Source organism: Otolemur garnettii, unplaced genomic scaffold (assembly GCF_000181295.1).
Source record: "Otolemur garnettii isolate 467f Iridium unplaced genomic scaffold, OtoGar3 scaffold00182, whole genome shotgun sequence".
NCBI classification, from domain to species: Eukaryota; Metazoa; Chordata; class Mammalia; order Primates; family Galagidae; genus Otolemur; species Otolemur garnettii.
In genome coordinates, this window is record NW_003852577.1 from 172,313 (window position 1) to 188,576 (window position 16,264).

Genomic DNA, 16,264 nt, shown 5'->3' on the forward strand with positions numbered 1-16,264 from the left:
CCTCCCCACCCCCTACCATGTACTGGGTCATTCATTGTCCTCATATCAGAATTGAGTACATTGGATTCTTGCTTCTCCATACTTCAACCACCTTTGAGAGAGTTACATAATACTACAGCGGTAGCAGTTCATACTAGCTTTCAAGTAGAGAAGAAGTAGGGATAGAATGTCCAGTACTTGGGGGTGTTCTAAAACAAATCAGCAATAATTATTATTTACATAGATAAATGTAATTTCAGTTTACCTATATTTATTACTGAAATTTTAAAAAATTGCCACTTGAACTTTGTTTGCTATGTCCTGTATCATGGATGTCTAATTATTTTTGATTTACCAGCTCATCCTCCTTCCATTTTATGGGGGATTATGTTTATACTCTGTTCACATTCCTTTCAACTGTAACTTTCAGTGAGCATGAGAAGAAGCTATTGGAGTAATTGATTTGAAAACCCAAATTTTGCTAGAGTATTGCAAATTTATTAGTATTTTTGGGTTGTGGAAGGAACAACCCCTTTCCCATTGTCTAGGCCTGGCATATGTGTTTTAGGGACAGACTAGAATACAGTACTGGTGTAGTTACTTACTAACCTCCCAGAAGATATGTTATAAAGGGTTGATTTTTTTTTCCTCATTTTAATTTCACTGCAAAAAATCTTCAGAAGCTATTTTTCTCCTTTTGAAAAAATCATACTGGTATATACCATCCATTAAAAAGTCATTAAGATTGCTCTTATTTCTTTTTTCCTACAGGTTTAAAAAGCGAATGCTAATAGAACAGCTGGAAAACTTCTTGGATGAAATTCATCGAAGAGCCAGTCAGATCAACCATGTCAACAGCAATTAAAGGAAATGGGATGTGGCCACTTGCTCTCTTGTCTCCTCCAAATACAAAGTAAACGCAAGCCTGTTGTGATCTTGGATTTTTTTTTTTCTTTTTTTGACATGCGTTGTTGGCTATTTGAAATACTAAAAGCAAGTCTACAGATCCTTTTCCCATCATTTTACAGTGACCTTTTTTCATTTTGATTTATTTTTGTAATGTGAAAAGTATCACTCTAAAAATTTTTATTTAACAAACTATAAAGTATCCTCCAGATCTCTTGCTTATCATTGACTCTCGCGTGTCAATTTCCCTCAGGTTCTATTTTCTTAAAGCAACCTTTAAAATTGTCACCTCTGTTAAGGTTGAACTTTGCCAAAAAAATTAAAAAGTTACTTTGTAATTTTTGGGGAAAAAGCACATACATTAAAACTAGGTAATGTTTTGTATATACAGTTATTTTGGATATATTATTGTAAGTTGTACAAATGTATTTTGAAGAATATTTAAGAAAAGCACTTTTGTTATTCCATCAATAAATGCTCTATTTTACTCTTGTGTGGTTTAGGAAATAATCACATTTAAAGTAATCATTTAAAAAAAATCCTAAGATAATGGAATTTTAAAGGCCTTGCTTTTTAGCATTGGAAGAATACACCACTCAAAGTTCATTGCTAAACCTAACTGTAATTATGTGTTACGTGACCTAGATTGTCTTTTTACTCTGTTTGTGGTTTTTGTTGGCCACACCAACATGCTCCTGTTTCTGCTTAGATGATAGGAATTACTGTGTCTGTGGCAGACAGGGAGACACTTAAAAAGCTCTTTAAAAAGCAGACAACTTTGGACATTATTGGTTTCCTTCAACCCCTTTTCTTTTCTAAGACTGTGGATGGCACTAAACTGCTGCTAGGGAGTGGTAAGTGTCCTCTGAAATGTCTGTTAGCAGCTTGATACCATGCCTACAACGGCCTGAACAAATTTGAGGGTTCAGAGTGTTTTTGTTTTGCCCTGCTGTTCTCACACAAACTTCACAGCTTTAACTTCCAATTTTATTTAGAAGCTGAATGGAAAGGAAACACTTCAGATGAATGTGCATCCCCTTTGAGTTATAAAGGATGAGGAAAAACAAACACTGTTCATTCCCTACCTACCCTCAGTTCCCCTATGTCCTCACTGGGGAAGCCATCCTGGGGCCAGACTCACTCACATTCATGGATCACTGATGTGCCTTTTAGTGGGTGGGGGGCGGGTAACAGTAGAAAAGAAAGTTAAAATAGATTTGGATTAAGAGAGGACAACACAAACTTAATAAAATAGAAGTTATGTTGAAAATCATGTACCCTTATGTTTTACAATTTTTCACATTTTAAGAGTGTAGCAAAATGAAGTTAGAACTTTTTATGAAGAAAAGCAGCAACGAAAGTGGAGAACATGCTTGAGATCTGATAATTTAGTCCAGGGGATTTGAAACTCTCCCAATACTGAAGACAAACCCTGTCAAGAAAAAGAAGCTTGTAATGTAACATTACATAGTATTTTCATATGCAATTCTTTAAAACTTGCTTATCTCTACAAAAAATACTTTTCAAGTAGCATATCATTTAATACATGGAATTGTTTAAGTAACTATATGTACATAGTCACACTGCTAAATTCAACAAGAGTTACACAAATCCAGAACATATTGTCCTTGAATTATATATATAGATTCTGAGATTAGTAAGAGGGATTAGAAGTCATCAGATAAAAATTCATACATAACGAGCATTTGGGTCCATCCCCGTGCTTAGCAGCTCTCCTTATCAGAAAGTTCTTACTTCCATTTCACAGGCTGCTCCTGAGTTAATCCTTTAGACTCTTAACCTTTTAATACATTTTCCAGAGGAGTTGGGAAGTAGTTTGTTTTCTCTCCTCTTTTTGACCTTTGTCTTTTCTCTGCCACTAAACTTTTTACACCCTGTCCCAAAACTTAGTCATGAGATTTGAAATTCATCAAAACTAAAAGTTAATATATCCCATCTCCCTCAATGTTTTTCTTTTACTTGCATTTTTAAAAACTGGGCATATTAGTTACATTAATGAAATACTTACCACAGAATTCTTGTCAGCAAAGGAAAGAACATATCTGTGGTGGCAGGGGGTGGAGTATGTCTTTTAGGGCCTATAGATCACTGAATGACTTTAGGCTGGAGAAATGATTCTCTCGAAACGTTTAAGGTTTATTAGATGACTTTTCTTAATGTAGCCCGCGTCTCATTTGTTGGCTGATTCTTAGCTGCTCTCAACTAAGATTTGTCTGGAGAAGTGAAGGTCTGAAACTCATTTCTAATCTCTTAAATAATTGTCACCAGAAGAGTAGCCACTTTGCTGTGTGATGTGGGCAAACGCTTCCCAGAAAGAGGTGAATAAATTCATGAGAACTAAGCTTCAGTTGCGGCAGATTGTGGAACTGGCTTTGGATTACCCTTATTATTTTCATCCTTATTACTAAGGCAGTTCTCAAAACTCATACCATTGAAATAGTGGTGCGTCTTAGCTCAAGGATTTTCATCATTTTTATGCAGTTGAATTCCAAAATCAGAACTTTATTTAGCTATTATCAACCTTTATTGACTTATCAGCTTTTGGCAATGACCTTGCTGTTCAAGTTTAGTTCTATTTCTTGAGGGAATAGGACCTATTGTTTTTTTCATCTTTCATTTTTTGACGTATGTCCTTCCTAAAAGAGGGCTCCTTGCTGCCTGTTCTGAGTGATAAGTAACATTTTCATCTAATGAATATGGGGTTGGGATGATCGTGGTGAAATACTAGCATACATTCTGTTGATGGACTTTTTTTCTCCCCCAGTAATGCTCAAATAGATTATTTTCTAGTAAATGATTTTCATCCTTTTTGTCACAAAAATGTTCCTTTGATTTCTAGCGAAAGTTACAGCAGTATGCAAATGATTCTCAGATAAAATGATGTTGACAGTATTTCCTTAATTTGTGTAAAACTATGCATAATTTTCATTATTCTAACTTTTGACATTTTTTCTCTTCATAAATAAAAGTAATGCCTGATGGTTAGTTAAAGTAGATCCACCTTTGCTTGATTTCATTAGTCTTGTTTCATCCTATTTCTTTTTGATACACTGTTTAGACTTGCCAACAACTATTTACTGAGAATCTCTTTCCCTTCATAGGCTGATAAATAATTGTCAAAGGGGGAGAAGGAACATTGAGAGAAATAATTTAAAGACTTTGTTCAATGTTGTGTTGAAAATTAAGGACATCTGCTGTCCTTCTGATGTACTGGGGCCTTGTGTGTACCATACCTTTGAATAAGGTTGTATAGTGTGACTTAAACATTTGATTTTCGAGAAAGATGAACAGAAGAACAGAATAGAAATCCAGATGCCTTAACTGCAATAGTAGAGTCACTACCTCTTCACTCTAGTGCCTGGAGGAAGGTGATTTCCAGAATGACACTAAAGATAGGGAACAACTGAAAAAAAAAAAAAAAAAAAGGAAAAATCTACCATTTATTTTACTTTAACAGTTTTTTCTAAGTCTTTCCGGAAGAAAATGAAACCTCAGATGCGCTGAGAGATCAAAAGGCAAAAAGGATGGGGGACAATTGTTCCTTTGTAATTATGAGATAGTCCTTTCTCAAGACCCAGCAGCTGGGAAGCTTCAGAAACACCACAGAAACAGCCAGAAGTCATGCTTATTTCAGTCTAGTGGACAAAGTGGACCCCTTGTCGCTAAGGGACACTGATAGATACAGGGTATCTGTAAAGTTCATGTGCAGTTTTTTAGCACATAAATTTATGGACACCTTGTTACTTATCTGAATCCTGTCAGACAATACTGTACTACCTGTGTTGGGCTCTCTCAGGAGAAAGATGAATGGCCGATCTGCTTTAAAAATAGGAATCCGAGATCTTTTCAGTAACAACAGAGCTGCCAGAAAGATAAAGAATAGGAGAATCTCAGTGCATTTTGAATTGTAAAGAAATCTGTTTCAATTGGATATGAAATCAGTTACATCCCTTAATTTTTGAAGCACTCAAAAGAATCCTAATGACTTTTTGTTGTTGACTGTTGTGAGGGAGGTGCCAATAGGAATAAACAGGAAAGACCACTTAGCCAAGCCTGTCTCCTGTTTTCAAAATACCCCATGAAATAAATTATTCATTAAATTTTCAGAAGGACTATTTCTTGTTTATGGGATGATGACACAATCCTTTTCAAAATGGTCTTTTTTTCTAAAACATTTCCAAAATGATTTTCATCACTTTCCAAAACATTTTTGCCTTCTGTTGCTATTTCTTTTTTTAAAAATGCTGTACCGCAGCTGAACTTGGGGTTTTAGATGGAAATGTTTAGAAGCATGAAGATCAACTGGATAAATGTGACAAAGGTAGATACAGGTGTCGTGAGCAAATACTTCCCTTTATGAACATACCTGTAGCTGCAGATGCCTTGGTGCCTTCCTCTGAAACCTCAATCTTGGCGTTGTGGATAGCCTCAGAGACGTAAAAGCCGTCTTGGCCTAAGCCAGAAAATGACAGAAGTGTGAGTTGCTTACTTACATTTCTCAATACATTTAGCATAAGGACTTGAGTGTTATTTTAAAAGAATGTCCTCAGGGAACTTCAGTATCATGCTGCGAGAGAAATAAGCTTGGAGAAAGTATCATTACAATTTTTTTTTTTTGAGACAGTCTCCTGCTTTGCCTTTCGTCCAGTGCCGTGGTGTCACAGCTCACAGTAACCTCAAACTCCCGGGCTCAAGTAATTCTTTTGCTTGAGGCTCCGAAGTAGCTGAGACTACAGGCACCTGCCACAAGGCCCAGGCTAGTTTTTCTATTTTTAGTAGAGATGGGTCTTGCTCTTGCTCAGGCTGGTCTGGAACTCCTGAGCTCAGGCAATCCACCCAGCTCAGTCTCTGGAGTGCTAGGATTACAGGGGTGAGCCACCATGCCTGGCCGGAAAATTCTTAAGGTTCAATATTATATACAACGTTCAAAACCTTAATTTGTTAAATTCATGTAATCTCCCAAATATTCAGAGTGCTGCCCCATCTTTCAATGTTTAGTCAAAATTATTTCTACTTAATACTAAAAACTCTCCTTTAGCTAATACTTCTAAACCTCAGTGGTCATAAAAATTGGCAAAGTGGGTGTTAAAATGCAGCCTCTGTAGCCCAGGCATTATTTTCAGCAGCTTCTGAGCTGATTTTCCTTTACTGCCTTTTTGAATGGCATTTTAAGAGCTGCTTTTGAATGACGTTCCCAAGGTTTAAGTTATGGGCACAATTAAGAGGCCAATTCCGTGTATTAAAAATGTGCCTAACACTGCAGCGGCTGCATTCTGTGTACTCAAGTTACGTCAGTTGTGTGATTAGCTTGTCTCATGGGCTGGGATCTGCCAAGTGAAATGAGAGGTCAGTATCACTGATCTGTGTGCTGATATTTTCAAGGACAAAAGCTGAGCAAATAGGACTAATGAGAGATAGCCAAGTCTTACAACTGACAATTTTTGTAATTCACCTATTAAACCAATTATAAGTAGCTCTCCAAAGATAAAGTAATCCTTGATGACGTAATACAGAGTGACAGAGGCAGTCTTTAGAACCGGGAGGGGCTATCTCTGCTATAAGGAATGGTTCTTTCCCAGAATCAGTGACTGACAGGAGGGACCAGAGGAAGGGAAAAGTCGATAGAAACATACGCTTGGCGTCACTTGTTCTAAAACCAGCGAAGAATCTAATTTGTTTTAGCAATTGGTCTTTTTCCTGTGGGATCTTTATCAACAATTGGCCTCTCTCACTAGCTCCTGGATCAAGCTGACCTGCGGTGCCAGAGCTGCAAGGACCCTGTGGGGAGAGGGTGGTTCTTTAACAGCCATGGGAAGGGTTTGTAATCTCCAGGCCTCAGTTCCTGTTCAGGACGATGTCTCAGCATTTGAAATGATTGTTCAGGAAATGAAATGTTCACTATGAGACTCCTTACCAGCGAGAACAGTGCTGCATGCATGTCAGTCGAGGCTCTTGGGCACAGTGCTGAGAGGCCCAGTAGGCACGGGTGATCTTCAGTTAGATGGGCTGGACGCTTTGATTTTTTTGGAGCTGCAGCTGAGGAGTTTCATTTCAATAGCTTTTCTCATCAGAATACTGAAGTGGTCCAATAATTAATGTATGTTTGCACAGCACTTAAGCCAAGACCCATAGTCTGGCATGACTCAGCATCAGCAGCTCTTAAAATTTATCTGGGGGGAGAGTTGATATTTCGAAAGACTAATGTGTGTGATAAAAACAAGGATCTGGGAGTCATCTGTAGGTTTGTGTTTCTCCTCTTGATCTTGTATTACAGATTCCTGTTGGCTTACGTTTGTCCGGTAGCTGTTGCATTATGCAGCTAGTGAAGCCAACCTAGCAGAGCCCATCACAGAGGAAGCCCCTGTCTTTCTCCTTCTCCCCTGAGACGTGTTGGCAACTGTTTAGTGCCATTAAGGGGCATATAACCTGTTTTTCTAAAATTTGTTCTCAAGATTGCTTAGAGGTGGTAAAAGGGGTTCTATGATCAATTAAATGTGGGAGATGCAAGTTAAACATTTTTGCACTTTTGTTCCTAGTGGGGACTTCTTAGAGCTGCTTATTTCCTAACATAGTGAATCTCTACCGGAGGATCACAATACTTACTTAGCACTTAGTCATGTAACCACCCACACCATCCTCTATCCCCAAATTCACCAGAGTAGTATCCTGGGAGGCATCCTGTGGGAAACCATAGCCCACCATAAACTGATTTGCTCCTGTACGACATTCAATATCCAAAGGAAAGGGGTGAGACTCTCCCTACACCCTCCCAGGGCATAATATCCACTTCTCTTCCCAAACATCTTCTATGGATTTTACCTCCCTCTGTAGACTTATCTCCTACAAAGCAAAAAGGACATCTTCTTCACTTGAGTGGCTTTTTTCCCAACCTGCGTAATAATGCTTGGTATGCACACGTATGTACGTTTGGTAAATCTTAGATTAATTAGTAATAGTCCTCGCACTGTCCTTTTGTTTCTTTTTCCCATGAAAGAAGCTACCTGATGTGCTTTAAGCGGATTTCATGTGTAAGGAAATGTAGGTGTCTGTGAAACCATAGGGCACAGTGTTGAGGGGCCTTCTGTGAGTCTCTGAGGAATGACTGCGTGCCTCCTTCCACTTGGTGAGGGGAGACCATTACTCTCTGTGTGTCACGCTCTCAACAGGTTTGAGTCTACATAATACAACACTGTATAAACACAAGACTTGCAAAAATATAAATCGATGTCCTTATGTTTGATTCTCAGCTTCTCATATAGCAGGGTAAGCATATTTTCTTGTTACTGAGTTGCTAAAAGCCAGAGGGTGTGTGTGTGTGAGAGAGAGAGTCAGAAATAACACCCAGTCTAGGACACAGAGGGAAAGGGCTAAGAAGGACCTGAGGTGGCCTTTGAAACTAGCTGTGGTTGGTTGCTTTCTCCGGCTCCCTGCCCAGCCCACTCCTCACCTTTCCATGTGCAGCAGCTGACTCTGATATGGCAGAGTTAATTTATGTCATTGACCCAACCATTCTGGTGGTTTGCTCATTTAGATCATAGTTATAGAGAAGAGAGATTGGAAGCTATTACCTACTTATAAAAGCCAGGAATGAGATAGTTTCTTTAAAGTTTAAAGTTTGTGCACAAGAAGTGTTTCTCGGATTAGAGATGATAGGTCTATAGCAAAGCCTACTGGTGTGTCTTTAGCTGGGTATCTTCAGTGGCAATGCAACTGGAATTTTACATTCCTACTCATGCTGGGGGAAGTGAGGGTGAGTTTGCTGCATCCTATGTCCCTACCCCTAGAACCTTTATAACAGCTGGTGTTAAGGAGTCTGGAGAGGGTGCTGGGAAGGAAGATAGGGCACAGAATTACACCCTGGGTTCAACTGGGCCTTGAAATGATAGGGCGTTCTTTTATTTTTTTCTTTTAATGGAGCAAGTTCTTTAGGCAGCAAAAAAGGATTTGATTTCAAGATGGAAGACATAAGTGGAAAAGGCAAACTTGGGTAAAATGATTCTGGGCTCTCGAACCCCAAAGCAAAATGTTCCCTGTGGTTGTTGGGCTTCCATCAAAAGCACAAAACTGTTTGCTAACCCCTTGTGCTGGGGGAGGCAAGCCAGCACTTCCTGATCACTGGCAAGGGCTCTACCGATGATGTGCTATGTCTTAAATCATTTTGTTTCTACAGTTAAGGTGTGAGGTGGCTACCCCCATTTTAGGGACGAGGAAACTATTTTGTGGAGAGATTCAGTGTCTCTGTTTCTAGAATAATACCAAAAGCCTACTTGGGCACAGAAGGGATTAGTGTCTTGATTGGTTTTTTTTTCTTGATTATGTTTGAAAAGAGCATTGGAAAGCATTACTTTAGTTGGCAACCTTTTCTATAAAGGGCCAGATATTAATTACTTTAGTCACTGCAAGCCATGTGGCATCTTTCCTGACTATTCAACCCTGCTGTTGTAGCAGGGAGGCAGCCACAGATAATCGGCAGATGCAGGGAGTGGTGGTTTTATAATACAAGTATATTTATGAAAGCAGGTGGTAGATCATGGTTTGCTGACCCCCTGCTTTAGAGGAACAGAACTTCCTGGGAAGAGCTTATTGTGGCACATTTTATCAATAGGAAGCATGAATGTAAGCTTCACACTTGGCATGTGGCGACTGCCTGGGATAATTATTGCATAAACCAGATTGATAAGCCTGTATTTCTGCTGGTGTGAATGAATATAAGTAGACTTGAATTGCATTAGAAGAAAAAGATCAGAGAAAAGTACTTTAATGCCAGCTTGCTTATTAGGTGTTGCGGAGGAACGTATAGACGCTGGACATCTCCACAGCAGGGGAGCGGCACAGTGTGGGTCAGAAAGTTACTGTTTGAGGACACAGCATTGGTGGCATTTTAGGATGTACTATGTACTTCTAGGACATAAAGGAAGAGAGATTTAAGAGTTATGCATCAACAATCAGTACACTGTAGCAATTAACTGAATACAGTGGTGTGGGAGACAAGGTGAAGAATGGCCCTAACGTTCTGAACTAGGACGGTCCATAGTGGAGCAGACATGTCATCGGCAACAAGGATGTCATGGCTGAGCTCTGGAGCCACAGACGGTGCTGGGACTGGATTCTGCACATCACCCGCGCTTGAATGCACTCTAGCTCTTCACCGCCTTCTTCCTTGCCCTCTGCTCTTTTCACTCCAAGACCCCTCCTTTAGCTGCCATGTTATGTGGTATCTGTGTCACTGGGAAAGTTTCTGGTCAAGTCGTTGCACCAAGCCAACAATACTTACTGGGTTTTAGCTGTGTGTATGCCAAGCACTGTCACGGCATGATGCCCAGCTGGACCGTGGCTTTGCTCATCTCCTTGCTTGCTTGTACAGTGAGAATAGAGCCTGTGCATTTTAAACACCCTAGGAGAGATCCTTCCTTCTGTATTTTATTTGATAAGAACCTCTGTCAGTTAATCTGGTCACACCTGAAGCCCAAGCTAAAACTTCTCTTGTGGATCAAAATCTCATGTTTTTTACTGATTACCTAAGAGGAAAAATTCTGAGCAACCCTTGAGAAAACTCTGCATGAGGAAGTTCTAACATTCAAAATAGTGATTTTTAAGCCCATCAGGTAAGGGACATGTCAAGGCTGATGAAAAAACCAGCTACAATATTATCTCTGCACAGATAATTTATTATCCAGAGGAGAAACAAACCTGAGCCTTTGAGTCAGCAGTAGTTTAGCCAATGCTGTCCTGAGAAGATTCTGGAACACAGGTTCTGGCCTTCCACTCCCTTTTTACATTTGATGTTAAGTCCCCTCTCAGATCACAGGCAAACACGGCCCCTACTAGTTGGCAGTAGCATGTCAACTGAGAAATTCAACATGAATGCCGGAGGGAGGACCTCTGGAGGCAAGGTTACAGGAGCATGGAGATTTGAAGAAGGGAAATTGGACAGAGGAAGGAAAGTTTCAGACCTAACTTGAGGAGGCATAAACACGCAGGGAGGGAGAGAAGGGAGAAACAAGGGTTGACCAGGAGGCTGGCAGGACAGCAAGCGCTCAGGATGGAGAGTGTTATGAGGACTGGTGTCTCTGGTGGTCCCTGGTCATGCTAGGTGGAGGGAGATGAGTGTGTGTGCCCTATGTCCCTCATTGTGAAGGTGGTTTCCCAAAACCGTGTTGAAAGGTCTCAAGAAGCATCCCTTCCCCACAAAGTCTGACCCCAATTTGACCACTATGAGAAGCAGCGTGCTCTTTTATGAAACAAAGTGCTTTCTCTACTCTTTTACATAATGTTAACCCAGTTTACCACTGAAGACACTATAAAAACCATGAGAACCCCTTAATCAAAGCATGATAGAACTGCCCCAAACACAACACCAGAAAGTTTGGAAGGAGAACTGTTGTTACCTGAAATTCTTTTCAAGTTGGCTTTGAGTGGATCAAAAAGATCAGTGATGCCCCAAGAATTTAAAATGCTTTTTAAGTTGAATTGATTTTGGATCCTAAATCTGAAAAGCAAAAACAAACCATCAACTCTCACTTACCATTCTCACTTGGCACACTTCCCTCCACCCTACATGGAGTCTAGAGCCCTTCACTTGGGTGTCTCCAGCCTTGTTCTCCAGCATGCCTATAACCCCACCCGTGACTGAGCCAAGTGCACAGGGCTCTTTGCTGCCTCTGTCCCCTCTGTTCATGCTGTTCACTCCAAGTCCTTCCCATTTCTTCTGATTGCCTTTCAATTATTACCCATTTTTTAAAATTTTCCCATTAATTTTTAAATATTTGTTGTTTTTTAAGGGGAATTTACATATACTGAAATGCACAAATCTAAGTATGCAATTCAGTGAATGTTCAGAAATTGCTCAAGCCCCTGGTAGCTACATTCCATCAAGATGTAAAACATTTCCCTCACCTCTATTATCCATTTTTCAACTGTTACCCCTCCTCTTTTCCCCAACTGTTTGGTAACCTTTGGTTCCCGAAGTCCCACTTTGGATTTTGAACACTTTGCTTCATTCTACTCTTGGGATGCACAGAACATTCACTTCCTATTACTATTGTTGATGCTATGATAAACCATCTGAGGAGAGAGACCATCCTAGTTCATTTTTATTTAATAATAATTAATATTCAACAAGTGCTTATATTGTGGTAGGCACTGTGTAGTAAGAGCTTTTTGTGGATTGTCTTACTTCATTTTCATATGTTATTATCATCCTCATTTTATAGATGGAACAATTAAGACTTGAAAGAGTTTATGAAACTTGCTCAAGATGACATACGAGTGTGTGATGAACTCAATTTGAGTCAAACCCATGCTCTGATCATCTGCACTCCACCACTTTCTGTCTCACGTGGAGTCACACACAGGAGGAGCAGATTGGCTGATTCTCAGTAGTGTTTAAATTGGATATGATACACCCTCATGTCTGCTGTGTGCAGCTGGGAGGAGTGTGACTTAAAGCCTTGGTGTTCCTAGTAAGCCATGTGAGCAAAAAGAATCAGCATGCCAATTTTATAATATTTCCCCAAGGCAAGGCCTTTGAAAGTTTAAAGTTTACTGTAGAAGGGTCTTTCAAAGGGACTGCTGCTATTATTTTTCTTTGAAAATAAAAAAGTTCAAAATGGAATTTAGATGGTCTTTTTCTAAAAATAGTGCAGAATTTGCAGAAGAATAAAAAACCCTGACAAGACCATTTAATATCAAAGGCCTTCACTGCTACAAGATGATGTGACTGATATTTTAAACAAAAGTATAAGACTTTCTCATAAGGGTATGTTTTGCATCTTCAGAATAGCTTTCAAAAAGAAATATATGCTTTCTTCAAGGGTGCTGACATTTTTCAAAAACATTTTGGAATGTTTCTCATGAAATTTTCTTAAGCACTGAAAACACATCTTTTTTGAAACCTCAAAATGCTGAATCACAGTGGTTAAGGGCATAAACTCAGCTCTCCAGGGCCTGAGGGTGCATCCTGGCTCAACCTCTTACTAGCCAAGAACTGGTCATTTTACCTCTGGGGCAGCTTGTTTTACCTCTCTTTGCCTTAGTGTCCTCATCTGTCCAGTGATTATAATAGTAGTGCTTGTTTGCAGTACTTTGTTGTAAAGATCAAATGAAATAATCCTTGCAAAGTGCTCAGAATCAGCCACAGCACAGCCCCTGCATTCACTGTTAGCACTTCTCAATGGTGGTGAGGAAGAGTTAAGGCCACTTGAAACCAAATATGGTGATTGTAGTTGGTGATAAAACTGGGTAGTATCATTTTTAGTAAACTAAAAACAGCAGTAAAAGTGAGGTATGATTATAAAAGATCAAAGTGATTATCTTGTATGGCTCTGAAGGCAGATGCAGAAGAATTCCTACAAACATGGCTTTGAGGACAGAATCAGGAGGAGCAAGATGGTGGCCGAGTAACAGATTCCTTGCAACTGGGCACCGTGAGTCCAGGGAGAGGAGGCTACAGGCATCTCTGGCTGGTGGGATTGGCTCAGAAACATCCCTTTGGAGACACAGAGAGTCAGCGAGGGACTTCTGGACCCCATAAGGAGGACAAAAGCAGTGGAGAACTGGACCAATCGAAACCCTAGTCCAGAGGCTCAGGAACTTAAAGAGCAAGAGGAAGTGAAAGGAAAATTAGGGCAAGGAAGCAGATAAATCATTCATGAGGAAGAACCAGCAGAAAAATCCTGGCAACATGAAAAACCAGTCCAGAGCAACCCCCATAAGGGAACATGAGGTAGCTACTGCAGAGAATTCCACCTATATAGAAATGTTAGAAATGACAGAAAGGGAATTTAGAATACAGATGATAAAACAATGAAGGAAATGATGAAAAATAACCAAAAGGAAATCCAAAAACAGAATCAAATAAGAGATGAATGATATGAAGAATATAGAAAGGATATAGCAGAGCTGAAGGAACTGAAGCAGTCAATTAAGGAACTTAAAGATGAAATAGAAAGTATCAAAAACAGATTAGACCATGCAGAAGAAAGAATCTCAGAGGTAGAGGACAAAGCTCTTGCGATATCTCAGATAGTTAAAGAGGCAGAAAAGAAGAGAGTGAAAGCAGAACATTCACTATCAGAATTCTGGGACTATATGAAGTATTCAAACATATGAGTTATAGGTATCCCAGAGGGGAAGAAGAATGCCTCAGGGGAATGGAAGCCATACTTGAGAATATTATAAATGAAAATTTCCCAAATATCACCAAAGATTCTGACACACTCCTTTCAGAGGGATATCGGACCCCAGGTCACCTCAACTCTAATTGAGCCTCTCCAAGACACATTGTGATGAACCTGTCAAGACAAAAGAAAAGATTCTGCAAGCTGCCAGGAGTAAGTGCCAGTTGACCGACAGGGACAAATCTATCAGGGTGACCGCAGACTTCTCTAATGAAACTTTCCAAGCCAGAAGATAATGGTCATCTACCTTTAATCTACTTAAACAGAACAATTTCCAGCCCAGAATTCTATATCTTGCTAAGCTCAGTGTTAAAATTGATGGAGAAATCAAATCATTTACTGATATACAAACATTGAGGAAATTCGCTACAACAAGCCCAACTCTACAGGAAATACTTCAACCCATTCTACACACTGACCACCACAATGGATCAACAGCAAAGTAAGATCTCAGAAATTAAAGGACAGAACCTAACTTCCACCGTGATGCAAAAGATAAAACTAAGCAATGGACTCTCACAAAATAAGATGAATAGAGCACTACCACACTTATCAATTATCTCAATAAATGTCAATGGCTTCAATTCCCCACTGAAGAGGCATAGATTGACTTACTGGATTAAAAAACACAAGCCATCTATTTGCTGTCTGCAGGAAACACACCTACCTTCAAAAGACAAATTAAAACTCCGAGTTAAGGGTTAGAAGATACTTTTTCAGGCAAATGGAATTCAGAAGAAAACAGGAGTTGCAATCTTATTTTCAGATACATGTGGATTTAAAGCAACTAAAGTCAAAAAAGACAAAGATGGTCACTTTATATTGGTCAAGAGAAAAATATAAGAAGAAGACATTTCAATTCTAAATATTTATGCACCCAATTTAAATGCTCTCAGATTCTTGAAATAAACATTACACAGTCTGAGCAATATGATATCCTATAATACCATAATAACAGGGGACTTTAATACTCCTCTTACAGAGCTGGACAGATCCTCTAAACAGAAATTAAACAAAGATATAAGGGACTTAAATGAGACTCTAGAGCAACTATGCTTGATAGACACATATAGAGCACTCAATCCCAAAGATGAAGAATATACATTCTTCTCATCAGCCCATGGAACATTCTCCAAAACTGATCATATCCTAGGACATAAAACAAACCTCAACAGAATCAAAAGAATTAAAATTTCACCTTGTATCTTCTCAGACCACAAAGCAGTAAAGGTGGAACTCAACTACAACAAAAACGTTCAACCCCACACAAAGTCATGGAAGTTAACCTTCTGCTGAATGACAGTTGGGTGCAGGGAGAAATAAAAGAGGAAATCATTAACTTCCTCGAGCACAACAACAATGAAGACACAAGCTACCAAAACCGGTGGGATACTGCAAAAGCAGTTTTGAGAGAAAAATTTATTGCCTTTAGATGCCTACATTCGAAAAACAGAAAGAGAGCGCATCAACAACTCACAAGCTGTCTTATTGTATCAATAGATACAGAAAAAGCATTTGATAAAATCTAGCATCCTTTTCTAATTAGCACACTGAAGAGTATAGGCATACATGGCACATTTCTGAAACTGATTGAAACTATCTATGACTAACCCACAGCTAATATTTTACTGAATGGAGTAAAACTGAAAACCTTTCCTCTCCGAACTGGAACCAGACAAGGTTGTCCTCTGTCACCATTACCGTTCAACACAGTGCTGGAAATTCTAGCCAATACTTAGGCAAGAGAAGGAAATAAAGGGCATCCAAATGGGAGCAGAGGAGGTCAAACTCTCCCTTTTTGCTGACAATATGATCTTATACTTAGAGAACCCCAAAGACTCAACCACAAAGCTCCTGGAAGTCATCAAAAAATTCAGTAATGTCTCAGGATACAAAATCAATGTCCACAAGTCAGTAGCCTTTGTATATGCCAATAACAGCCAAGATGAGAGGTTAATTAAGGACACAACTCCCTTCACCATAGCCCCAAAGAAAATGAAATACCTAGGAATATACCTAACAGAGGAGGTGAAGGACCTCTATAAAGAAAATTATGAAACACTAAGAAAGGAAATAGCAGCGGATATTAGCAAATGGAAGAACATACCATGCTCATGGCTGGGAAGAATCAACATTGTTAAAAATGTCTATACTTCCCAGAGCAATCTATCTATTCAATG

General features: G+C 39.4%; 2 protein-coding genes across 3 annotated transcripts in view; one reads left to right on the forward strand and one right to left on the reverse strand.

The window, feature by feature from the left end:
* INTS6 (integrator complex subunit 6) overlaps positions 1-1,372 on the forward strand; it is an 88,598-nt gene extending 87,226 nt beyond the window's left edge. For both annotated transcript variants that reach the window (XM_023507426.1, XM_003800712.3), the window contains one exon: positions 751-1,372. In XM_023507426.1, coding sequence (XP_023363194.1) covers positions 751-844 — 94 coding nt within the window. In that variant the 3' untranslated portion in view covers positions 845-1,372. The remainder of the gene's footprint in view (positions 1-750) is intronic.
* A 109-nt stretch (positions 1,373-1,481) lies between these two features.
* SERPINE3 (serpin family E member 3) overlaps positions 1,482-16,264 on the reverse strand; it is a 27,706-nt gene continuing 12,923 nt past the window's right edge. The window contains exons 5-8 of the mRNA XM_003800728.2: positions 11,295-11,395; positions 5,273-5,359; positions 4,684-4,767; positions 1,482-2,317 (exon numbers count right to left, since the gene is read on the reverse strand). Coding sequence (XP_003800776.1) covers positions 2,274-2,317; positions 4,684-4,767; positions 5,273-5,359; positions 11,295-11,395 — 316 coding nt within the window. The 3' untranslated portion in view covers positions 1,482-2,273. The remainder of the gene's footprint in view (positions 2,318-4,683; positions 4,768-5,272; positions 5,360-11,294; positions 11,396-16,264) is intronic.